At 48.6% G+C, this 26680-nt stretch overlaps 2 protein-coding genes across 8 annotated transcripts in view; one reads left to right on the forward strand and one right to left on the reverse strand.

Annotated features, from left to right (window-relative positions):
• The window catches only part of LOC147018254 (UDP-N-acetylglucosamine transferase subunit ALG13-like), a 17040-nt gene extending 3034 nt beyond the window's left edge, over window positions 1–14006 (reverse strand). For 3 of the 4 annotated variants that reach the window (XM_085897792.1, XM_085897795.1, XM_085897793.1), the window contains exons 1-3: window positions 13824–14006; window positions 13547–13715; window positions 7459–7597 (exon numbers count right to left, since the gene is read on the reverse strand). In XM_085897792.1, coding sequence (XP_085753918.1) covers window positions 7459–7597; window positions 13547–13715; window positions 13824–13901 — 386 coding nt within the window. In that variant the 5' untranslated portion in view covers window positions 13902–14006. Of the gene's footprint in view, window positions 1–6802; window positions 6991–7458; window positions 7598–13546; window positions 13716–13823 lie in introns of those variants that run through there. The other variant, XM_085897794.1, reaches the window with a different exon arrangement.
• Window positions 14007–14117: 111 nt separating this feature from the next.
• The window catches only part of TBCK (TBC1 domain containing kinase), a 34694-nt gene continuing 22131 nt past the window's right edge, over window positions 14118–26680 (forward strand). Inside the window, exons 1-6 of one of the 4 annotated variants that reach the window (XM_085897783.1) lie at window positions 14118–14304; window positions 15936–16212; window positions 16665–16737; window positions 18412–18526; window positions 18691–18764; window positions 20776–20917. In XM_085897783.1, coding sequence (XP_085753909.1) covers window positions 16020–16212; window positions 16665–16737; window positions 18412–18526; window positions 18691–18764; window positions 20776–20917 — 597 coding nt within the window. In that variant the 5' untranslated portion in view covers window positions 14118–14304; window positions 15936–16019. Of the gene's footprint in view, window positions 14305–14547; window positions 14889–15935; window positions 16213–16664; window positions 16738–18411; window positions 18527–18690; window positions 18765–20775; window positions 20918–26680 lie in introns of those variants that run through there. The other 3 variants (XM_085897784.1, XM_085897785.1, XM_085897786.1) reach the window with 3 other exon arrangements.

Genomic DNA, 26680 nt, shown 5'->3' on the forward strand with positions numbered 1-26680 from the left:
TGTTGAGTTTGCACCAAATGTAATGTTTTTCATTTTGGTCAAAAAGTTCCATCTTGGTTTCGTAAGACCACAAATTTTTTCGCCACAGAGTTTGACTCTCGAGTGGTTTTTAGGTCAGCGAGCTGACCTAATATGTCCGTCCGTCCATCCATCTTATTTTTCTATCTCCTCCGAGAAGTCTCGTTCAATTGAGTTCTAACTTGACATGATGATCATACTAGTTGCTCTCTATAGATCGTCTGAGCCCTTTTTCGCATTTTAGCCTTTGGGTCAAGGTTATAGGGTCATCAAGTGGAAAATGACCGATTTGTCGAATGGCCTACAAGGAAGCATCGGACGGCGATAATGCATAATGGGTTTCATTGGGATGATTAAAATTTAATTCGACCAACTAGTTTCTCGTTACCTGTGTCGTCTGGCCCTGTTTATTGGGCAACACGAGGTCCGCCGACTTCAACACGGCTTCCCGTGGTTATTTTAAGTTCAATTTACATTCTGTTTTCACTTTTCATAGTCGCTAAGGTTGATTAACACTCGTTGCATCAAGTTTTGTGAAAATTGAATGTTTATCCTCGGTCTGTGTGGAATGCATTGCAGCGAGGGGCAGCTTCCATGGCCTTCCATCCGTTTCCATGCCATATAACGAGGCTGTCTTAAGTTCTAGTTTATTTCTGTTTTCATTTTTGGGACCTTCTGGTGTAGCTACACGTTTAATGAAGATGATTCTCATGCAAATCTGCTCAGAAACACACTTTTCATGAGGAAAATATATTCAATTCAAATAACCATGAGATCCTGGAAGGGACGGACACCACATGCTTTCCGTTCGCTGCTTCATCTTGTAACCTGTCCTGAGGGACTGCTTACTCGGAGCGTCTGAGATTATAATGTTTATATTTTAGATGGTTTGGGGATGTGCTCGACTAGTATCTGAAAGAATTCCGGTGAAAAACGGAAGTTTTAACATTTTGTTTGGGCATTTCATCCGACGGCGAGCGGGCTGGTCAGGCTCGCCTCAGACGTGCAGGCAGCGAGTGATTAAGCTTCTCGGTGGCCTGAGGGTCCTTTTTAGTTGGGGTCCAGCTCTGTCCTGGACCTGGACACAGCCATTAAATGCACATAGTATTTATTTCACGGCTATAAACGTGGGTTTGAAAATTGTATAATGATGTTGGGAATGATTCCTAGAATATGGAGATTTTTGCTTCGAGCGGCCTCACAAGTTTATTTTAAATTCAATTTGAATTCTGTTTTCACTTTCCGTAGTCAGAAAGGTTGATTAACACTCGGTTGCATCAAGTTTTGTATCCGAGCTGACCATCAAACCCTCTCGGGTGTATTATTTTTGCATCCCTCAAATGGGACTCATGGTGGCCTTTTTTGAGTAATGGCTTCGTTCTTGCCACCCCACCGTACAAGCCAGACTTGTGGAGTACTTTGAATATTGTTGTCACATGCACACTGTGACCAGTCTGCGATAAAGGCATGCAACTCTTTCAAAGTTGCCATTGGCCTCTCTGATCAATCCCCTCTTTGCTTGGTCATCCAGTTTTGAGGGACGGCCTGATTTGGGAAGGGTCTTCGTGGTACCACACGCCTTCCACTTCTTAATGATTGTCTCCTCTTCCCATTCCCTCTCTTCCCCTCCCCTCCTCTCCCACCATCTTCTCTCCCCTCCCGCCACCTTCTCTCCCCCTCTTACGCCGCCTTCCCATCACCTCCCTTCCCCTCACGCCGCCTTCCTCCCTCCCCTCTCTCACGCCGCCTTACCTCCCCTCCTCGCGCCGCCTTCCCTCCCTCCCCTCGCGTCGCCTTCCCTCCCTCCTCGCGCCACCTTCCCTCCCTCCCCTCGCGCCGCCTTCCCTCCCTCCTCGCGCCGCCTTCCCTCCCTCCCCTCGCGCCGCCTTCCCTCCCTCCCTCGCGCCGCCTTCCCTCCCTCCCTCGCACGTCCTTCCCTCCCTCCCCTCGCACCGCCTTCCCTCCTCCCCTCGCCTTCCCTCCCTCGCCTTCCCTCCCCTCGCCTTCCCTCCCTTCCCTCCCTCCCCTCGCCTTCCCTCCCTCCCCTCGCCTTCCCTCCCCTCCCTCGCCTTCCCTCCCTCCCTCCCCTCCCTCGCCTTCCCTCCTCCCCTTCCCTCGCCTCCCTCCCTCGCCTCCCCTCCCTCGCCTCCCTCGCCTCCCCTCGCCTCCTCCCTCGCCTCCCCTCCCCTCGCCTCCCTCGCTCCCTCGCCTCGCCTCCTCCCTCCCTCCCTCCCTCTCGCCTCCCTCCCCTCCCCTCGCCTCCCTCCCTCCTCCCTCGCCTCCCCTCCCTCCCCTCCCTCGCCTCCCCTCCCCTCGCCTTCCCTCCCTCCCCTCGCCTTCCCTCCCCTCGCCTTCCCTCCCCTCCCTCGCCCTCCCTCGCCCTCCCCTCCCCTCCCTCGCCCTCCCCTCCCTCCCTCGCCCTCCCCTCCCTCGCCCTCCCCTCCCCTCCCCTCGCCCTCCCCTCCCTCCCCCCTCCCTCCCCTCGCCCTCCCCTCCCCTCGCCCTCCCCTCCCTCGCCCTCCCCTCCCTCGCCCTCCCCTCCCCTCGCCCCTCCCCTCGCCTCCCTCCCTCGCCCTCCCCTCGCCTTCCCTCCCCTCGCCTCGCCTTCCCTCCCCTCGCCCTCCCCTCGCCTTCCCTCCCTCGCCTCTCGCCTTCCTCCCTCGCCTCCCCTCGCCTCCCTCCCTCCCTCCCCTCGCCTTCCCTCCCCTCGCCTTCCCTCCCCTCGCCTTCCCTCCCTCGCCTTCCCTCCCTCGCCTCGCCTTCCCTCCCCTCGCCTTCTCTCCCTCCCCTCGCCTTCCCTCCCCTCGCCTTCCCTCCCCTCCCTCCCCTCGCCTTCCCTCCCTCCCCTCCCCTCGCCTTCCCTCCCTCCCTCCCTCCCCTCGCCTTCCCTCCCTCCCCTCCCCTCGCCTTCCCTCCCCTCCCTCCCCTCGCCTTCCCTCCCCTCCCTCGCTCTTCCCTCCCCTCCCCTCGCCTTCCCTCCCCTCGCCTTCCCTCCCCTCCCCTCGCCTTCCCTCCCCTCGCCTTCCCTCCCCTTCCCTCCCCTCGCCTTCCCTCCCCTCCCCTCGCCTTCCCTCCCCTCGCGCCGCCTTCCCTCCCCTTGCCTTCCCTCCCCTTGCCTTCCCTCGCCTTCCCTCCCCTTGCCTTCCCTCCCCTTGCCTTCCCTCGCCTCGCCTCGCCTTGCCTTCCCTCGCCTTGCCTTCCCTCGCCTTGCCTTCCCTCGCCTTGCCTTCCCTCGCCTTGCCTTCCCTCGCCTTGCCTCCCTCGCCTTGCCTCCCTCCCCTCCCTCGCCTCCCCTCCCCTCGCCTCCCTCCCCTCGCCTCCCCTCCCTCGCCTCCCCTCCCCTCGCCTCTCCTCCCCTCTCCTCCCCTCCCCTCCCCTCCCCTCGCCTCCCCTCGCCTCCCCTCCCCTCGCCTCCCCTCCTCGCCTCCCCTCCCCTCGCCTCGCCCTCCCTCGCCTCGCCTCCCTCGCCTCCCCTCCCTCGCCTCCCCTCCCCTCGCCTCCCCTCCCCTCCCCTCGCCTCCCTCCCCTCCCCTCGCCTTCCCTCCCCTCCCCTCGTGCCGCCTTCCCATTCCCCCTCCTCCTGTGCCGCCTTCCCATTCCCCCCTCCTCCTGTGCCGCCTTCCCATCCCCCCGTGCCCCTCCCCTCCTCGTGCCGCCACCGCCCCTCCTCCCTCGTGCCGCCACCGCCCCTCCTCCCTCGTGCCGCCACCGCATCTCCCCTCCCACCGCCTCCTCCAGTTTCCAACCCCCCTCCTCACTCCCCTCCCCTCATGCTGTCCTCTTCCATTCCCCCTCACGCTGTTGCCTTCCCTTCCCCCTCACGCTGTCGCCTTCCCTTCCCCAACAGCGATCCTTCTCCCAACTCACCTCTTCCCCATACAACTCTCTGGAGATCAACGAGAGAAAAGTGTCAAAGAATGTGCGAATTGGCCAAATGAAAGCTTCTTTTTATTTTTTAAATTTTGTATTTTTTCTTAGCAGTCAGAACTGCTGCTGAAATAATTTCAGTTTTTATAAAGCAATGAATCACCAGACCACTGCAGCATAGCCGAGAACTACACATGCTCGTTCTAAGCTGTCTCGCCTTGGTTTGTATCCCGACTCAGCTATGAACTTGTCATCCCAGTGTTTCACATGCAGGGTGATTCATCAATGTGTGTCGTCTCCTCAGATGGACATTCAACTGGGTGTCACATCTGCAGGAACCCCCCCCCCCGCTCCTCTCACCCTTCTGACTCTCACTCCTATCCCACCCCTATCCCTCTTTCTCCACCCCACCCTCCCTTACTTCCATCCCACCCTCCCTTACTTCCATCCCGTCTCTCCATCCTTCCCCTCCTTCCTCTCCCCCCCCCCAATATTCCCGTCAGCGAAGCGACGGGTTGTATTTGCTCTTGGATATATAAAGCCCCACCTTTTCCATAACCCTCTTTAGATTTGACTCCCAAAATGCAGGCTCACTGCTCACCTCTTCTCTAAGCTGTTGAACCAACTTCCCATTGGGGTGATATTGTTACGAATCTGGAAGCCATTTACACACGAACAGACAGCAGTCCCCAAGCTTAGTTATTTCAATAAGTATGTGTATAGTTAGATTCCTCCCTATACTATGTCTAAAGGGAATTACATGTGTGTGCTGCGAAGTTTCTTTCTTGCTAGATTTTTGCAAACCCAACGCCAACAAATCAATCCTTCACTTCTTCGAACCATCGACGCCATTGCCCACATGCGTTCAACCACGGACGTGGGCAGAGGTTTCCTCACCTCAGAACACCGACTCCGCCCAGGAAAGGAGGGGGTTCCCCCCTGTTCAATCACGGATGGCCAGCACATCACCCCACAAAACCCTGTCCAATCAGGGCAAAAATTACCTCAGAGGACCGATCACCCCACCCCGCCCGGGGGAGGGATAAGAATCGCCGGCCTCCCCTTTGGGCTCGCTGGAGTTGCCTTGGAATGGTCGGAGAAGAAAGGGGTCGCCATTGCTCTTGGTGTGAATCATTGGTGGTTGTCGTTGCCGTGTCTCAAGCTGGTCCTCTCGACTATCCCACAGCCGTCGACTTCCATCTCTCATTTTGTCGAGCAATCACCTGGAGTCCGAGCCAGGAATCTCCGCTGGCCCTTTGTGAGGAGCAACCCTGGCCCCCGCCTGGACCCCGTTATACCGTGTCTGGGCTCGCCGACGACCCCGAGTTTCACACCTGCAGTCGCGGGCCAAACCGCACGAGGCGGCCAGGTACCGACCAAACTCTGACCTCCAGCCTGTCTATCCCCTTGGCTGCGAGGGTCGAAAAAAAGATAATCCGGGTCCATTTTCTTTTGGTGTGTGTGTGTCTGTGGTGGCGCCGTCCTATAAGTAGAAATTGTATAAGTGCTTTTGCTCACTGCACATTGCCTGCATATTCGTGATAACTCTGCTGTGTCTCCCTCCCTATTATAAACAAGGTCAAATGTGTCCAAGAGCCGCGTTCTAAAGTCAATAACAACAACTTCCGATATTTCGTCACGTGCCTTGATAGAGCCAATAGCGAGACCCGTCATGGAGGCTCCTCGTTCATGACGAGAAAATCGTGTATTTACGAAATTACAACACATTAAATGGAATAATCTTTAAATAGTAACGTGAACTTTTCGAAACTTTAAAGCAAATGTCTGAATATATTTAAAAGTTCAAGATAGATGCTCTCAAAAGGCACCCTCAATGCGAAGATGTGTACAGGTGTTTAGTATTTAAGGAGATCCGGATCCTGTATATAAAAGAGCCGAGTTCTAAAGGTTTTGTCTTCACCAGAAGAAAAAGAAGAAGAAGAAGAAGAACGTGGAGCTCTCTTAGAGACAGCGTTTGCTACGTGAGACGTGGCTAATAACCCCGTTAAATGTTCCAGTTTGTTGTCTGTGTTTTCTTTCATTGGCCCAGCATGGTTCGGGCTTGAGAAATAGAGGCTGTTTGTGCCGTAAATTGTTCATTTGGTCCGGCAGGCTTTGGTAATCCCTGCTCAGTTACGCCGGATCCGAGTCGGAACAGCGACTCGGTTCGGACAAAGTCGGCCAAGGGTCTGGCTTTCCCGGTAGTTGTATGGCTTGAGTACTTAGGTAAATTGGAATAGACAAGTGGACCCTACCTCACGCCATCGAGATATTGGCGACCACGGTCCTTTAAGCGACCCATCGACTCCGGAGTTATCCGGGGTGATGACCTTCAATTCCGGTGTTCGGTGGGAGAGTGGCCCGACTGCTCCATCTAGCGGTCGTCCTCGCCACCGAACCCGGCACCACAACAATATCTTCATGTGCAAGTTTCAGAAGGTGTTAAGAAGTTCTCACAGAACCAAAATCTCCATCTCCTTTCTTGGTGAAGGATCACAATTTATCCCAGAATGTTCAGTCTCATTCTTCAATGCAGCTGTTCACCATAACATCAGGTCATCCCCCATCCATACTCATTATCTCTTCTACCCCAAATGACTTAATTCTGAAGCACTCCCTTTTTCTAGGTTATGATGATCCTCCATCACCTCTTCTCATTTGTTAGCTGTTGGTTGGTTTGTTCCTTTTCTGTTTCATCCACTCTTTCCCTTTCTATTCTTGCTGTATTTCATTCAACTTGTGTGAAACTTGTTCACCACCCATCTGTCGTTCTCCCCCTCCTTTTCATCTCACTCGTACTTCTACACTGCTGTTGGCGTTCCCCATTTTCGTAAGCCTCGCTCATACAAAGAAATCACACAGGTGGAGGCCATTCAGCCCATCATGGCTGCACGATATCAACACCACACCAAAGAAGTAAAGGCAAAATGTTGTTTTTGTATTTTTTTTTTTGTTTGTTCGTTTTCCTCAGGGGAGGTGGCATGTGCTCGTCTCCTTCAGCCGCTCCTCATAGCTGAGTCCAGCTAGGCCTGGAGTCGATCTCGAAGCCCTGCGCTGAACCCTCTCTGTGACATCTATGGCCTTCCCGAGTTGTGGTGACCAAAACTGCACACAATATTCTAAATGTGGCCCTCACTAAATTCCTGTACAATGTTAACACCACCTCTTGATTTATAAATGATTCCCCTTCCGAATACAACCTAAAACCCTATTTGCTTTACCTCCCATATCTATTACCACCCAAAATGCATACAGAAAAAACTATCCAAACAACTTTTAGAGTCAATCATGTCTTAATTGTAGCAAATGTGGGATTTTTAAAAATAGTCATGCAGTAAACCGATGGTGGTTAAATGTTGAGCAGTTACGTCATCGTCTGTCCTGTCCAGCAGTCAAGCTCCAGTGAGCCTTAAATCACGAAAGGAATGAAGTCTGACTGTCCATTGTTATCTGTAGATTTTAACCCATAGGCCTTAGAGCAGCGTTTCCCTGCACTGCTCAAATACCCAGGTTGTTTTGGATTCACTTATCCTATTGACTATTGGCACGATTGACAGCATATTGGTTGCTTACCTGCAGGTGCACTGTAGAAGGTGTTTGTCCGCATGCAGCTGAGTCGCTAGTTCCATCTGGTGGTTTCCCATTAGCTGTTCGTTGACCACGGCCACTAATGGTTTTTTGGCTCTCAGCGCCTCCAGGCAACTTCCTGCACCTGCAACATAAACGATTACATTTTGGAGACCAGCTCGTCTCCCCACCACCTGTTGGGCTTGTGGAGCTTTTGGCCAGTTGGATTGGACAATCCTTTGCAATAAAGCAGACATTTTGAGTGGATAATCTTGAGTGTTGCAGTTGGTCTACGGCACCATCGACCACATTTATACCTCCCTCATTGGTTGTAATGTCTGAGCAGGTGTCAGAAGGTGGAACCAAGCCCTCTCCAGTCATAAAACATCCCCTTTGCTCAGTTCACATTTCAAGGGCCACTCGTTTCTTTGTTCCAAGCATTTTTAACAATGGCTCTATTCATCCACAAAACCTTTTCCTGTCCCCCATGTGCAGAATGTACTTTGGAATGGGCCGGTTTCCTTGTCTGCTCCAGCTCACCTTTTATGCCTCTTCTGTTCGTTTGGAGTTTCATTGTTGTTTTTGGGGCAGGTTACACCCCTGCAGGTTTGTGCTTCCGTAAAGAGCTCTACATCAGTGGGGTTGAGATCTTCCTCATTGGAAAAGGCACAGTCTTTAGTAGTCCCCTACCGGTTTCATCGGAGGGGACCGACTATAGGTTTGCTCTCTGTCTGTCCGTCCATCCATCCATCCATCCATCTCACCTGTGGTTTTTCTGATTTTTTTCCCCATATCCTTCAACATGTTCAACTGAAACTTGGTACATGGATTTATTACGATAAGTTACAGAACAAGTTAGAGTTTCAGGGAGTTTCGTCATTTTTTTTTTCAGTTATACCCTTTTTAGAGTTAGAAAATATCACATCGGTAGGGGACGTATTGCAAAGCAATTCTCGCTCTTGGTTTAGGCACACACTGTCGCTACTCGATCTGGCCAAGACTCAGGTGTCTGGCTTGAAGGGTCTGTGTTCTTTTTGGAATTTACCATCGCTGTTGAGCAATGTTTTGTTATAACTAGTCATAACCTTTCCCCAAGGGAGAGGTGTGCCAACAAGGTAAATGCCCAGAGGGCTGCTCGCCAAATTGCTCGCTGCCTTCCTGGGCATCATTTCCAGGACACGTACAATCCAAAGCCCACTATTTCTCCCACGTTTTATCATGTACGCAATTCAGTTTTTTTAATCTTTCAGTTTTGTCATCTATCTATAATTCCAGCAGTGTGTGTGTGTGTGTGTGTGTGTGTGTGTGTGTGTGTGTGTGTGTGTGTGTGTGTGACTGCTGTTTCTCAACAACCACTGGTCCGATCTAATTGAAACTTCCCAGGTATATTGCTGGGGCCCTGTGGATGTGCCCTTTCAAGGTTTGATATTAATCGGACAAGTGTTTCCCAAGTTATGGCCATTTATTTACCAACCAATGAAAGGACACGTTGCTGCGTAGGCATGGTTGCGTAGGCCGGTGCGCGGCGGGCAGACGATGACGTCACATGCCGTGCCGGTTACGATGGGGATCGGTGCCTTAGTTACCGTGGCAATGGTCAATGGCAGCGAATGTCATGGCAAGCAAAGACAGGAAGGTAAACTTGATTTAAATTCACTGTGTGTGTAAGTATTGTGACGTCCAAGGGACTTGAACAGTCCCGCCAACGTAGAATGAGCCGAAACGATGGAGGCGGTTTATTTTTTTATAACCCAAAGATGGCGGTTTTAATCTCTCTACAGCAAACGGGACGAGGAAGGTGGCACGAGTCGCTTTTCACCGAGTTAATAATGTTTATTTCTCTAAGCAGAAATAATAATAAGACTCGGCAAGAGGAGGGATCCGGAGCGATTCGACGGGATGGTGGTGTGGGTTCGGGCGTGGGGAAAACACAAACAATTCCAATGGATATACAAATCTCAAACCCTCTAAGATGCCAGGTACACACACACACACAAAACGTAGCTGGTCCTGGTGGTCAGGCTGGCCCGTGGTGTCGACGCAACAGTCCCTGGATTGGCGCCGGACAAGCTGGCGTCACGCTCGTCTGGTGTCGACCTCCTGGTCTAGGCCCAAGACTGCTCACAGCCGCCAGGGAGCCAGTTCTGGCGCCAAGATGCAAGCAGGAGAGGGAGGCAGGTCCGCCCGCCGTTCAGTCCCGTACTCCGAGCCAGCAGAACTCCAGAGCTAACTGAGGTGAGGCACGAGGCACAGCAAGGCCACGAGACACGACGAATCGAGGAACGAACCAGCGCAACAAGAGAGCACGTTCCGAGACCAACAGCCTCGACCAGACGCTTTCTTTTTATGACTCTTCCACTTCTTTTCCCGAACAGAACCTTTTTATACTCGAGTCCTCGTCACTTCCAATCGAGCCCTTGTATCGGCCCTCTGCCGTCACCTTCCGCCAATCGTGATCACAGGGCAGAGCCATCCGCAGCACTGTTCTGTTACGTCACGGCAAGCCTACAGGGAATACTAAAAGGGTTTACGCAGACACACTTACCCTAACCCGTCTCCCTATTTAATTACGTGACAATTATCATTTCCCCCTTAAAGAAATGGACATTTACTAGACAACTTATCACCACTGAATTGCTACTTATTACATCGAGATCCTGGTAAACTCGAACAGCATGGCATACCTAATTAAATATCCTAATTGCCCTTTGAATGCATACCACCCCCCCCCCCCCTCAGACGTAACAGTATCAACAGCAGTTGTTACTTCAATGCAAGCGATAATTCGTGGAATGCATGTGAACATTCCGTATGGGCACGCACCACTTCCGGATAGTGATGACAATGTATTCTAATAATTTCTCTTAATTTCTTATGCGCATTTATAGATAAACACAATGCCCCAATCCAGTCGTCGTTTACGAGAGCGAAGGAACAGCCTGTGTTGTTGTTTGAAAGTTTTTTTTTTTTGTTGTTAATAGGGGGGGGGGGAGGGTTGCACGTACGGGCACGCGAGAGCGAAGGAACGGCCTGTGTGGTTTCTGGCTCGCGGTTTGATAGTTATTTTTATTTTTATTTTGGTTTGCACGTACGGCCACGCACGTACGGGCATGCAAGAGCGAAGGAACGGCCAGTGTGGTGGTTGTTTCTGGCTCGCGGTTTGAGTTTTTTTTTTTGCACGTACGGGCACGTACTTGTGGGGATAAAAGGCGACATAGTGATCAAAACTTATTGGTCAAACTGGCGCACAGACATCCCAGTGTGTGCCTGAGCAGGTCACACACTAACGCCTACTATTCCAAAGCTGATTCAATTGGTCTAAAGAATGCTGGTGAATTGCAACCTATAAACGTTCCAAACAATCTGTACAATGCTTGGTTTCCCCAACAGCAACAAATTCGTAGTAAAACAATACCGGTGATTATTCCCATTGAATCAACAAGGTGTGTGTGTGTGTGTGTTTTTTTTTTTTCTTTCTTTTGATCGCATTCTTCAAATCCTCTCAAGTTTCTGTCCTAAATCAAATGGGAATCTACCCTCCTCCTTGTGTTCACTACACTACAAGGAAAGATTACATCAGCTTGTGATAACGCCGGAACTTTTGATCGGTTTGAAGTTTGCACCGGTTCCGGCTCACTCGGGTGTGTAAAAGCCTTTTGATTATGCAGTTCCCTTGCACAGCCAAGTGGCTGGAGGTCGAGTGTTGACCCCATACCTATACTATGGTATGTAGTCTGCAACCCTGATGAAGGTCATGTTGGAAGCTTTAAACTACATGGTTAACCCAAGCCCCCCCCTCCCCCAGTTTGAGATTTGCTGGGTTTTTTTGACATCAAACCACTACACCCATCAGAAACTATTGGAAGAGTGGGTGCTGTTTCATTGCTTTCACTATTCATCAATCTATAATTCCAGCAGTGTGTGTGTGTGTGTGTGTGTGTGTGTGTGTGTGTGTGTGTGTGTGTGTGTGTGTGTGTGTGTGTGTGTGTGTGTGTGTGTGTGTGTGTGTGTGTGTGTGTGTGTGTGTGTGTGTGTGTGTGTGTGTGTGTGTGTGTGTGTGTGTGTGTGTGTGACCACCGTTTCTCGACAATCGCTGGTCCGATCTAATTGAAACTTGTCAGGTATATTGCTGGGGACCCGAGGATGTGCCTTTTCAAGGTTTGATATTAATCGGACAAGTGCTTCCCAAGTTATGGCCATTTATTTACCAAACCAATGATAGACACGTTGTTGCGTGGGCGTGGACGATGGGAAAGGGAAGCTCAGCCGCGTTCCCTATTACGGGTTACAACGTACGGGCTTCCGGATCCATTACGGGTTACAACGTACGGACTTCCGGATAATGATGACTTCATGTATTCTAATAATTTCTCGATTTCTTATGCGCATTTATAGATAAACACAATGCCCCAAGTTATGATCGTTTTCATATTAGCCGGTGTATAAATTTTGGTAACATCAGAGTGCTGGTATGCTCTGAACCAGGAAGTAAATTTTTTTCTCTCTCTTCTTTTTGTTTTTCCTTGCCACGACATTGCGAAAAGGTAAAATATGTTGGCGCTAATTGAATAATTGGGTATTAAAACTAAATTGCGAATAATATCGAACTTCTGGGCCGCACACGTACGGGCACTCGAGAGCGAAGAAACGGCCTGTGTGGTTGTTGTTTGTTGCTCGCGGTTTGAATATTTATTTATTAATTTTTTTATTTATTTGTTTTACGGGCACGTACTAGTTACTGCAACGATGGTTGTGCTTCTGCTGTGGTGCCCCCTATACATCAGGGCAGGAAATTGTAATTTATCATCGTCCCAACCCAAACTCATCAATGTCTTGTTAAAATGCATGAATCGAGCTTTAATGTCCACCAGCTAATGCTAACATGTAAGCCAAGTCTTATTTTTGATCCAAGGGTCTACAGTCTACACACTTATTGGGGACCAAAGTGTGAAAAGGAAGAAAAAGTGAGAGGGGGATGAGGGCACCAACAAGAGGAAGGTAGGTTGGTAAAGCAGTTAGAAGACATGGGGAGAGAGGGGCAGGTTGGTCAAACGGAGAGGATTGGTAGAGCAGTGGGGGAGACACAAGGGGGGGGGGGGTGGAAGAGGGTCGTGGAGTGGGGAGGGGTGGGAGGAGGGAGAGGGTCGTGGAGTGGGGAGGGGTGGGAGGAGGGAGAGGGTCGTGGAGTGGGGAGGGGTGGGAGGAGGGAGAGGGTCGTGGAGTGGGGAGGGGTGGGAGGAGGGAGAGGGTCGTGGAGTGGGGAGGGGTGGGAGGAGGGAGAGGGTCGTGGAGTGGGGAGGGGTGGGAGGAGTGAGAGGGTCGTGGAGTGGGGAGGGGTGGGAGGAGGGAGAGGGTCGTGGAGTGGGGAGGGGTGGGAGGAGGGAGAGGGTCGTGGAGTGGGGAGGGGTGGGAGGAGGGAGAGGGTCGTGGAGTGGGGAGGGGTGGGAGGAGGGAGAGGGTCGTGGAGTGGGGAGGGGTGGGAGGAGGGAGAGGGTCGTGGAGTGGGGAGGGGTGGGAGGAGGGAGAGGGTCGTGGAGTGGGGAGGGGTGGGAGGAGGGAGAGGGTCGTGGAGTGGGGAGGGGTGGGAGGAGGGAGAGGGTCGTGGAGTGGGGAGGGGTGGGAGGAGGGAGAGGGTCGTGGAGTGGGGAGGGGTGGGAGGAGGGAGATGGTTGTGGAGTGGGGAGGGGTGGGAGGAGGGAGAGGGTCGTGGAGTGGGGAGGGGTGGGAGGAGGGAGAGGGTCGTGGAGTGGGGAGGGGTGGGAGGAGGGAGAGGGTCGTGGAGTGGGGGGGATAGGAGGAGGGAGATGGTTGTGGAGTGGGGGGAATGGGAGGAGGGAGAGGGTTGTGGACTGGGGGTGGGTGGGAGGAGGGAGAGGGTTGTGGAGTGGGGGGGGGGAAGAGTGGTGGTGGTAGTGGTTGGGTAGGAAGAGTAGGGAGGATTATGAAGGGGAAGAGGGTACATAAATCCCGCCATATTTGTGTTTGTATATATATATATATATATATATATATATATATATATATATATATATATATATATATGATAGATATCGACTCCGTATCATTCCCTCTAACTCGTTCGACCAGTACAAACCTGCGTGACTGATAATGAGCGACGCTCTCGCAATATCTTCGTCCAGGCTTCCTTTGAAGCGATACGCCAATACATTCATTCCGGAGGTGTGAGAGGGGATGGACTCGGGCTCAATGTTGCCTCGACCCACCTGAAGCACCAGGTCCGAGTACCCTCGGCTGTGAAGAACCTTGAACGTGAACGAAACGCGAATGAGAGAGAAAAACGTCCGAATGGAACAGCTGTAACTCCAGTAATTATCGGTCGTGGTTTAAACTGCAACACAAACCTCCTTTACCTGTATTACGGACTCCGAACACATCACCTTGATCAGCTCATCAAACGAGGTCGTTCCGACGGTCACAAACACAGTCATTGTCACTCACTCTTACACTCGTTCGCTGTTTATTTCTTTCCCACCACGAACCGTTTTACATTCATAATTCACACGTCATCTTTTATTTATTTATTTCCTGTTCCGTCTTCTTCTTCAGTTTAAATGTTGTTGTAAAGACGTCAGGCTCTATATACGCCACGCGGTAAAACACATCGGCAGGAGGCCGCGAGTTCCTGCGCACGTTCTGCAGTTTAAACTCGTTTTTTAAAACCAAATTTGAAAACCGATTTGTAGACACGAGTTTATCCGGGAGGCCGAACCGACTGATCTTTATTTCTGTGTTACGGTGTAGAAGGGCGGGATCTCGGTCTCCGGTACAGTGGACGGTGCACGGAGAGGTGTTCCAGATCTTGGTGGAACCTCACTCCGCTTGTTGGACCCGGTACGGTGCACGGCATGTGTCAAATTGAGAACTCTTCCTTGTGGGAATTTCATTACTTTAAACAATATTGGTTATAATCGATGTTTACAGAGACCAGAAGTCTCACGTCCGTCAGGACGCTTCATCTCCTTGAACAAATTACATTTCGTGAAATCGTCCGCTCGTCCAGTTACAAAGGATTCACGTTGTACTTCGGGAAGGCGGTGGTGGCGGTGGTGGCGGTGGTGGCGGTGGACTGGACTGAACTTTCTGTTTTGCTTTTGAATTTTTCACTGAACTTTAAAAAATGAAGAAGATTCTAAATTAACATTGATTTTCCACGAATGATGAATTACCACACGAGGAGAGATTGCGATAAAAGTAAAAATTAGTCGGGCTCATTTCGGACCATTCGTGGTGAACATGCTCTGTGATCTACAACAATAATAATAATAATAATAATAATAATAATAAACCTCATCAACATTTGTTCGTTAAACAACGAGGAACTCATTTCCGAGTCACGTTTCACCTGTGAGTTGCTCGAAGACGTTCAAACCTCCGTTACACCGAGTCCGACTCTCCTTCCTCCGCTGCTCGTGTTGGTATTGTACCATATGTACCCTCCCATACCACCACCACACCCTACTGCACCACACCATACCACACCATACCACACCGTACCATACCATACCACACCATACCCTACTGCACCACACCATACCGTACCATACCATACCACCACCATACCCTACTGCACCACACCATACCACACCACACCACACCGTACCATACCATACCACACCATACCCTACTGCACCACACCGTACCACACCACACCGTACCATACCATACCACACCATACCACACCGTACCATACCATACCGTACCATACCACACGTACCATACCACACCACACCATACCGTACCATACCACACCACACCGTACCACACCGTACCATACCATACCACACCACACCGTACCACACCACACCGTACCACACCACACCGTACCACACCACACCGTACCACACCACACCGTACCACACCACACCATACCACACCGTACCGTACCACACCATACCGCACCGTACCGCGCCACACCATGCCGTACCGCACCGTACCACACCATACCATACCACACCACACCGTACCACACCGTACCACACCGCACCGTACCACACCACACCGTACCACACCACACCATACCGCACCGTACCACACCACACCATGCCGTACCGCACCACACCGTACCACACTGCACCGTACCACACCGTACCACACCACACCGTACCACACCACACCGTACCACACCACACCGCACCACACCATACCGTACCACACCATACCGTACCACACTATACCGTGCTCAACTACAGTATATGTATTCGTGTACTTGTTTCAAAGGTGAATATAATATGTTATGTGGAAAGAGTGAAAAGATCTTGTTGTTCCATGAGCCTCGACCTTGTCGAGGAATAAACAGAATGCCACAAATAAGTTTTAAAACTGTGAGTGAAGGTGATGATGGAGATTGCTCACCGTTCTTTGTCGAGGACACGGCGGATTTGCTTTTGACGTGTGATTGTAATGATGGCTGATTGTTAAAGCACAATAATCCTGATGACTTTGATTGATCATGGTGATGCCAGGGTGAGCACACTCGCAGACGTGTCTACATTCCGATCCCGTGGGGTCCAGTTGGAAGGGCAGCTTGCGGGTCCAGGGGCTCTCGGATGCTCCCTCTTGGGGAAGCACGGCTCGGCGTCTCCACGTTCTTCGCGTCCACTCTCCCGCACGACGTGTGTGGCAGCAATGGGCTGCCGCTCACTCCGAACTCCATACGCATCCTGGGCCGTTTCCAAGTCCTTCGGACTTTGTGTCACCCCAGGCTGTGTCAGTACGTCGATGTCGTCCGCGGCAAGCACGGTGAGGACGAGCTACGAGAGCTTCCCTCGCACTCATCCACATAGCAAGTCGTGCGATGTTACGTGTCTAGCTGGAATTACGTTTCCTCTTACGTGCAACTCTACGCTACGCCAGTTTATTTTGCTTTGAGTGGATGTTTAAAGGTGAAGGAGAGGAAAGAGAAAAATATGGGGTAAAGGGAAAGACAAAGCGGGTAAAAATACAATAATAATGTGTATGTAATATGTAGAAGGTCTTCAACTGGGGACCAAAGTGTATCCTATAAGTGTCTCCAACTCAGAAGTTTGAGACTTGGTGTGATTTATTTATTTCCTATCGAGGACATTCCACGTTTGGTGTTCCATTCCGGATGCTTGTTATGAGCTCTGCCTGTTCTTTGCACTCTCGTATTCCTTTGTTTTCTCTGCTCCCTGCATTGCAATCTGATGTGAAATCTGTCGCTGGTATCGCAGAACGACTGATTGTTGTGGCCGAGCACTACGATTGCAGCGTGGAGAGCAGCCTGCAGCAGGGAGTACACCATGGGTAGGGTCTTTTACAATGTCCACTTCCATCAACGCACTCTTATGCTTCAGTCACATTTGGCTCGGCGGCCGTAGGGTCTACAAAATCTACGGCCACTAGCAATTATAGGGCGGCCGCAGTATTTCCACGGTCACACAATGTTGCAGTCACATATGTTTTTATTTTTCGGGGAGCCGCACGGGGTATTTAGAAATTGTGGAGACCGAAAACGTGGGGGTGCCGTACGGTCTTTGATTTGATGTCGCACGGTGACCTGAGGGCGTCCCTGCGGCGGCCATAGAATTTTCAAGGCAGACGCAAGGTCGCCTCATGGTGCCCGCAAGGCGACCGCAGGGAGGCCCAAAGGCAAACGTGGAAATAGTGCGGCCACCGTAATTTTTTGGGGGTTGGCAAAATTCATTTTTCATTGATAAGAGCCTACGGCAGCCGCACGAATAACGCAAGCCCACCGTACGCCCTACGTACGGTCGACGTGGAACACATCTACGTCATGGCTACGGCTTGTCGAATTGCTACGGCCAACCTCGAAATGAAAAAAGTTATAACTCCATGCTTTAATTCCACGGAGACCCCTACGGCCTGTAAAAGATAGCCATACGGCGTGAGGCCGCCTCAGAAACTATGCGGCCGCCGCACGTTTGTCAATTCGGGAGGGGGGGGGGTACGGCTGCCATATCCTAGCCGTAGAGCAAATGTGACTCATGCTTTACCAACAAGCCTCAAAAGGCAGATGGCAGCCACTCGTGGAGTTCAGCTTTTCGTAAAGCCGTCTCTTAATGTTATATATCCAGCACAGTTCAGTTGTACATTCCAAAAGGGTCATTTTCACCAACACGCTGGTTCATGACGTCGATTAAAATACGATCCAAGTACTGCATTGTGAAATGTTGTAAATTGTTTTGGTGTGAGGCTGGCAGGATCGTTTAGAGGTGTGCACACTCACCTCTGAGCTGTCTTTTGCCGAGTTTAAATCTCGACTCGGATATAAACTGTCACCCTGGTATGTCACAGACTGGGCAAGCCATCAATGTCTGCATCATCCATCATTGAGCTGGAATACTAGTACTGGGAATGTTGATGAACATTAAAGATCATGTGGTGTCTTTTCCATAGAGTAGGTGAATTATTGGCATCACCTTAAATACATTTGTACCAGACTCGGTGGTGTCATGGTTAGAGCGCCCACTCCGAGTCTGGGAGGTCGGCGGCTCGAACCCCGGCCGAGTCCTAACCAAGACTTTAAAAACGGTACCTGCAGCCTCCTTGTTTGACGCCTGGCTAGCCGGTTCATAAGAGATTTGACCAGAACTCCCCCCACACCCTCCCACTCCCCCATATACCCCATAAGGTAGTAGTAATTGTGGACTTTAAAGAAGAAGAAGAAGAAGAAGAAGAAGAGGATCGTTTTTGTGTGTGTGTGTGTGTGTGTGTGTGTGTGTGTGTGTGTGTGTGTGTGTGTGTGTGTGTGTGTGTGTGTGTGTGTGTGTGTGTGTGTGTGTGTGTGTGCGCATGTTCATGCATGTGTTTTGTTTCTCGATTTCTCAAGTTACATTGTTATCAACTTCATTTTATTGATTGACGATCCTACTGTTATGACGGGTTTTTTCTTAATGAATACACGTTTGTCATTGTAAATTTGACTCGCTGCCCTTGTAACACAGGATGCCTGTGCAGCGTGCAGGAGGTGTTGCGAGTGGCACAGCAAGTCCTTGAGGCACTCGAGTTCCTGCACAGCCATGGCTTTGTCCACGCCGTTCTGGCACCCAGAAATATCCTGATTACCCCGAGTGTATGCATTCACCGCCACCTTGGCCTTCCGTTTCATTCGTTGCCATTAAGTTCGTTGTCTGTTTATCCATCAAACGGATTTAAATGGCTCTCCTGTTATGATTGAGTTGCTTTGATTTGGATTCTGTTGTTTGTTTGTTTTTCTTGTTTTGTAACTGCGATTAGGGCGATGTTAAATTGGCCAAGTTTGGGTTGCACCACATGACCGGTGGCGGAGCAGATGTCGATTTCCCCATCGGGTATGTGCGCTCAGCCGCCCGTGTCTATTTCCAAGACGGAATAAATTGTTTGTCACGTCATGATAAAACGGAAGAAGGCCGTTGTAAAATTTTTGTCCTCGTGTCAGAGGTCAAATTATTCTTTTCTCCTACTCGTGAAAGGAAATGATGTAGCTTGTACACTATATTAATCAACTTGTCTGAACCATTTATGCTTCCCCGGAAGGAAATTGTGCTCGTCACAACAACACGTATCGATTGCATATGGGACTACTGGCTTCGTGTCCCATGGGTACGATGCTTTCCTCCATGGTGAAACGGCTGGTCTCGTATCTTTCTGCTCGGCATCTGAAATGATCAACTCGGAGCCGAACGTGCCAATATGTAATTGGGCATTGCCTACTCAAAGTCACAGTGCAGTTGTTCATGAGTTGATCCCCAAAAATCATCTTATGACACAAAACCATTAGGTAAATATAATATGTTGATTCATTAACAAGCAGCGACAGGTCACGACTGCATACTTGGCTGGAATTAGATTGCCTGCTGGGTCTGCTAGTTGAATCATTCATGAAGCAAGGCTGTTCCCTGCAACCCAGTACCCCCCCCCCCCAGATAATTTACAGGTAATTTAATGACAGGTAATTTAAGTTGATCTCCGAAGGATAGCAAGCAAGTAACCAGTGGTGTATTCCAAATCTACAAGACATGCAAGATATGTATTTTGCGACTCGCATGTTTGAGAAGCAAAGTTCCCTCACCTTTGTGGTGGACATTGGGTCCTTGCTGGTTACCTGTTTAGCAGTGCTAAATATAAACGAGACCCCGTTGAAAACACCTGTCGCTTCCCTCGTTCCCAAGCACGCGCTCGATCTCCATTTCACGAAGGAAACGCCAACAAAAAATCTGGCAAAGCATCAATGTTCAGAACGGTTATAATTATTATATTATTAAACACCTGCTGTGATTTAAAGCACTCACTTCACCATGAAGTGCAAGTTTTAGTTTTGGATCACATTTCTGACTTGAACGGCACTCAGTTTTACATTTTGCTGGACGTAAAACCACCAAACGGTTTACATTTTGCAGCCCACTGATTGGCCGGATCTGGATCTAGACCTTAACTCAAATCGAATCTGTTGTCACCGAACCAACTCATCCACAACTTTTTTAAATATCATGCTTTGTATCGTTTTTGGCCCCATCTCTCAATGGTGAAGAATCACTTTAAACAATTTTTAGCTCGCCTGTTCGAAGAACAGAGAGCTATAGCGATACCCCCGGCGTGAGCGTCAGCGTCAGTGTCAGCGTGAAAATGTTAAAGTTTTTGGTGCAAGTTATTTCCTTTCTAATGTTTTTACCTACCACACTATTTTTTACTGATTACAATATACAAATACATATATTGCTTTAAAATTATTTGGATCAGACTTCACTGCAATGCTTTATAAAAAATATTATTAGACTAGTCTTTTAAAAACTATAAATGTATAAACAGGCGAGCATTGGATGGCTTTGACACCAACTCTCTGGTTAATTCTAGTATCCGGATCTTCACCAAAATCGAATCGATTCGTCGTGGTCACACATCCAACCTGTCCACCAAGTTTCGTCCGAATCTGTCCACAACTTTTTGATTATATCCTGCTCAGACAGACAGGTGGACAGGGGTGAACACATAACCTCTGTCCACATTTTTCATATCAGAATCTCTTTTGTTTTGGCAAACAAGAATGTGAAACATTCCACGGTAATTGCATAGTCGAGTTGGGTATTCGAGTAAAATGCTGACTCTGCCCGCTATCCTGTGGGTGTAGTTTAATCTGATGTCAATATTTGGATCTCATTGGGTTGAATATGGAATGGTTGGCCAAATTGACAAGATTGGTGACAAATGTGCAGGAAATGCTGAAGTGGTGATGCTTTATCATTCACTGGTGCCATGCATCATTTACTTGTGATACTTCAGTACCGTATGACTGGAACCATGAATAATTGAGGCTGCTGTGCTTGTTGTGCTTCCATCTCACAGGTATCCGGCATATTTGGCTCCTGAGGTCGTGGCGCAAGGTGTGCGGCATGGAGTTGGTAATGTGGGAGGAATCACCGTGTATGGGGTCAGCCCAAAGAGTGACTTGTGGGGACTGGGTTTGGTGCTTCTTGAAATGCTTGCGGTAAGGTGATGGCATGACCACTTTGCTCTTTGTGCAGAATTGTCTATTTATTTACTTGAAAGTACCAAACTCAATTAATGCAAAAACGGCTCTACTTGCTTCAACTACCCAATGGGAGTTCTCATTCCATGCACATGGTCAATACAATTATCAACGGACTGCAGATCTGTTTAATTCCCAGGATATCAACACCTAATTTGTGATGAGATGTTATAAAGAAGGATTTCTACTTCCTCCACGAATGACGTGGTGGTAAATGAAGTGTTGAGAGAAATTTTTGTTTTCCGGACCCGTAAAGGTTCCCTTGTGATAACATTTGTGCCATTGACCGGGAACTCCAGTAATGTATTCCCCTCGCAATGTATTCCCACTGTGCTTGGGCCACATTAGCATTAAAAGTGGGTATGTGAGGGAGTGGGGGTGATGGGGAGGCAGGGGGGAGCTGGGGAGGGGGGGAGCTGGGAGGTAAGGATAAAATGACTTTCAACTCTTAAACTGGTTGTGGGTATTGTGGTGGGGGATGGTGGAGAGTAAGGGGGGTGGAGAGTAAAGGGGGGGGGGAGTGAAGAGGGAACCCTGAAAATTTTAGCGTCCTGGGTCACAAATCCTCTCGGAGGAGTTGATCATGATGCATACATACTTTCTCTCCACTATAAATAGATGGTGGTTCATTTGATTGTTGAAATTTGTGTTGATGATAGATAATTATTTTCAGTTGCTCTTATGGTAACTGCTGGGCTTTGGCACCAGGGGTTTGATTCACTGCTCAAATCGTCTGTGGACATATGCTGGTAACTAGGTGGAGATGGTGATAGTTTCGAGCGACGACTGTTTCTTTCACTTATTCATGGGGATGGCATCCTCTCTCTCATTCGTGATGACAGCATCTTCTCTCATTCGTGGGTATGGCATCCTCTCTCTCTTTCATGGGTATGGCATCCTCTCTCTCATTCGTGATGACAGCATCTTCTCTCATTCATGGGTATGGCATCCTCTCTCTCTTTCATGGGTATGGCATCCTCTCTCTCTCTTTCATGGGTATGGCATCCTCTCTCTCATTCGTGATGACGGCATCTTCTCTCATTCGTGATGACGGCATCTTCTCTCATTCATGGGTATGGCATCCTCTCTCTCTTTCATGGGTATGGCATCCTCTCTCTCTCTTTCATGGGTATGGCATCCTCTCTCTCTTTCATGGGTATGGCATCCTCTCTCTCTTTCATGGGTATGGCATCCTCTCTCTCATTCGTGAGGACGGCATCCTCTCTGGGTAATTCCACGTAATAATCGACATGAAGCATAAAATTTGAAAATGTATTTTTCCAAAGGATTTCTGTTGGACGGTGTTTAGTTAGGTCTGAATTTTCATAATTTATGCGATATTTACTCCGTGGATGATGTCACGTGATTTGGCCGCCATCTTGAAAGAACTGCCTCAACATCTTCCAACGGTGTCATTTTGTCGAAAATATGGCTATTTGATGAATGTTTTAATCCTAAGTAGTATTCGATGATGAATATTACTGATATAGGATCAGGCTGTAGTATAATTTTTGAAACATTTCCACTGTTGTGTACCTTTTTTTGCATTTTATTGTACCAGGTGCACATTGTTACGTCCGTTACATTTTTTTTTTAGTGTTATTCACGCCTGCAGTCCACGGTCTAATGCCTTTTTGATCAAAATATAATTTTTCTCTTTGCAAACTCATCCATTATATATAAAATATACGATTTTCCTTGAGGGGTCCACTCATTTTCTGGAAAATTCCGTAACAGACGTAACATAGGAGTTGTAACGGACGTAACAGATGGTAAATGTTGCGTCCGTTACAAAATTGTTTTGGTGTACAGCCGGGATTCGTAGATAAAGTTTGGTGAAATTGCAAGTTTACCAGGTTGGCATGTGTGTTAATATGCATATTCACACATTAATTATCTACCAATGATTGGTACCATTATTGTTTTTAAATAGTTTCAATCGTATTTTTTTGCTTTTTTTATTGGCCCTACTAGAGCCTATGCTCCTGTACGGATGATTTGGTGATTTTTATTGACTCTAATTGTTCTTCTGATGACTGCACATTCATCTTGGTTAATTTTTGTGGAATCCCCGTCGTGAAAAAGAGAAAAGACACTTTAAATCCAGTTTCCAGCTTGGCGTGTACTTACAAGTACGTACTTACTTTCTTTTTTCGATGGGGAAATCAGCGGCAGAAAGAATGCATGAGTACCGGCAAAGAATGTCGAACGAAAAGAGGTCCGCCGTACTGGACAAAGAAAAGTTGAGAAAGAAACATTAGCGAAGTCGGTGGGACGAGCAGCGCGTGATGCGCGAAAACGTTAAGTCGCGTGTCAGAATGAGGAAACATCGGGAACGGAAAGTTACCACCATTGTCGAGAACGTCGCGACTGCGAACTTGACGCCCGTCAAGGTTTAGCGCTCGTCGCAAAGTTTCGGAAAGGCGATGAATAGAGCGCAGGGTGCCTTGCCTCAAAGTCCGCGCAAGAAAAAGTGCGTCGTCAAACGACTGGTGGAGAAGTTCCACTTAATGGAGAACACTAGGAAAACACAGCAGATGTTTGAGGAAAACATCTGCTGTCCAGGAAAACACAGCAGATGTTTGAGACGGAAGACACTGTAAAACGGTTTTACCTCAGCAATGAGATATCTCGACAGATGGCCGGACGGAAGGACGTGAAAACTGTTATCATCGATGGAAAGAAAGAAAATGTGCAGAAAAAAACTACTTGTTACCTTTGCAAACTTTGTTGCGAAGGTTATGTTTTGATCACTGTGTATTTATTTATTTATTTGTGAATATGTGTGTTTGTTTGCTTGTTATTCGCATAACTCCAAAAGTATTGAACTGAATCGCAGCAAATTTGGTGGGATAATTGGTTATTATCCGAGGACCATTTTATTAGATTTTGGGAGCGATCGGGTCAAAGGTCAAGGTCAAGGTCATGAAAAGGTCAAAATCGTCTTTTTACCATAGCGCGGTCAATTTGTATCCAATTTGCATGCAACTAATGCCAAAATTTTCAGAATTCAATGCCCCATCTTGTGATATGTGACATGACACAATGACGTAATAACCCTTATTAGCGGTTGGGAGTCAAAGGTCAGGGGAGGGGTCACGACATTGCAAAATGTGCGGTTTTAGTCATAACACGGTCAATTCTTATCCGATTTGCATGAAACCAACACCAAAATGTTGACTGTTCTGTTCCCCACACTCTAATACCAATTAGAAAATTAAGAGTACAAAGGTCAAGGTCGAGGTCATGAAAAGGTCAAAATCGTCATTTTGCCATAGTGCGGTCGATTTTTATCCAATTTGCATGCAACCAATGCCAAATGTTGTGAATTCAATGCCCAATCTTGTGATATTCGAAATGACACAATGACTTCATTACCTTTGTTAGCGGTTTGGTTCAAAGGTCAGGGGGGTCAACGACCTTTATTATCATAACGTGGTCAATTCTTATACAATTTGCATGTAAGTAGATTCAAAATGTTTAGAATTCAATTCCCTATCCTGTGATGTGTAATATTTGATTTCTTATAATGTGACCAGTTGTCATCAGATTGACTTGACACCGACACCCAAAAAGGTCAGGGAGTTCATACAGAAATTGTACAATGTACGTGAATCAGTGTCAAACAGCAGGAAATTTAATGTTTTTAAGCCATCATAACACATATGAGATGGCAGATGTGGTATGGGATTAAATACCCTCACAATCAATGGTTTCGGGGGTGGTGGGGGGGCAAAATGTAGCGTTGGCGAAGGTATGCGCTCTACTGAGTGCCCGTTCTAGTTATGACTGTAATGGAAGCATACAAACAATTCAAGCAACAACATCCACATATAGAGATTGGAAAGTCGAAATTCGTGTCCTTGCGTCCAGGAAATGTCATTCTCGTTACGGAGTGTGATCATAATGTCTGCTGTTGTCGGTATCACGAGGACTTTGACCTCCTTCTCCAGGGCGTTAGGAAAAACCTACCAATTCTACCTGATGCTCAGACGCTGATCAACGAAATCGTCTGTGGGTGGAACCTGCAGTGTTACCTCAGACACTGACGTTTGCGAGCAAACTGTGTATCTGGTAGTAACGACTTACTTCAAACTTAGCGACATGTCGACAACATGCAACTATCTGCAGTGGGATGACCAGTACAGGAAGTCCCCAGTTTCATGTGCACTTGGTGAGGCCAAGATCAAACTGACCAACCAGCTGCGCAGAATGAGACAACATGTCTTCATTTCTAAAGTTCAGCAAAGCCAAGTTAAGGTAAGATCCGAGAAAGATTGACAAGCGAAGAGGCAGCACTACAAGAAGACTTCTCCGAGAACTTTAACATTAAATTCCAAAATGACGTTATGAGCGCCCACTGGGCATCAAATGGTGTCACTTTGTTCACCGCCGTGTTGAACACTGGTGAATCCGTCTCTTCCTTCATCGTCATCAGCGATGATTTCCAGCACGACAAAGCTGCCATCGCATGCTTTAACAGGGTCATCATGGACGTCGCTAACAAAGAAGGGGTCATCAAACGTTTGCATCGTTTCTCTGATGGGGCGGCAAGCCAATTCAAAAACCGATTCTCCTTAAGTCTTCTACTCTATCTGGAGAAAGAACACAAGGATCTAACTCGGATCGGTTGGTCCTTCTTCGGAACCTCACACGGCAAAGGTCCCATTGACGGAGTGGGCGGAACTGTCAAACGTGTGGTTTAGCAGCGCATACTACGTGAACAAGTCGTAGTCGGTACCGCCGAGGAGTTCGCAGCTGTCTCCTCCCAGTGCTGCCCCAACATCACCATAATGTATGTGACATCAGAAGAGGTTGAAGCCGTCAGGAATGAATTGAATGACCTTTGGATGTTGAATCCTCCGAAGCTGATTCCAGCTCTCAGGTTCGTAATGCAGTAAAATCACGAAATACGTTCTAAACGTATGGCGATTATCAACATCAAAAAAAAAATGAGGCACTATGCCGCAACATTGCCTGGAAAGAATGATTTATAGTGTATTTGAACTATTGCAGGTGGCAGCATTTCGTGTGCAGAGATACTTCGGACGCCAACAGTTTATTGGTTTCGCAGGTTGGTCCCTTTACAGGGATAGCTGCGGGTGCCAAATCCGTTCAGATTCAAACGCCAGCGACACTGCAATCCGAGGATGAACAAGAGTCTCAGGATGACCCTCCAAACCCTCCACGTGACGACGCTTTAGACTCCCGGCTGGTAGAAGAAGAAGCATATTGTGCAGTGGACTTTATCAGTCGTTTTTATATTGGCCGCACACTAAAGCGCAGCCAGCAAGCTGGATTTTGGGAGATGAAATTTCTTCACCAGTCTTCTGTCGGTGGCGTACCGTATTTAAATGGCCTGCCACAGACGACCTGGATAAGGTTCACGAGTCTACCATATTTTATGGACCTGTTGGATTGACTGGTGTCTGCCAGTTCACAGTTACTCAGCTGCAAGAAATAGAAACGGCATTCGCCTCACGAATGTGAGTCAAAAGATGACTGACGTGAAGCTGAACCTCCACTAGTCCGCGTTGTATGTGCGCAAAACTTGGGTGCATGTACATGTATGTAGTGTGTAGTACATCATCGTAGGTATGTGCAAAGCAGACCACGCATCTACGCATAGATGAACAGAGTATTTTCCAGTTTCTCCATATATTGTTTTGTGGTCACGGAGTTGTGGCATTAAGTTGGTTTTGGAGTTTCTCCCCATTTTTT

The sequence above is a fragment of the Eptatretus burgeri genome, chromosome 10, assembly GCF_056783735.1.
Source record: "Eptatretus burgeri isolate ZD-2024b chromosome 10, Ebu_testis_v1, whole genome shotgun sequence".
NCBI classification, from domain to species: Eukaryota; Metazoa; Chordata; class Myxini; order Myxiniformes; family Myxinidae; genus Eptatretus; species Eptatretus burgeri.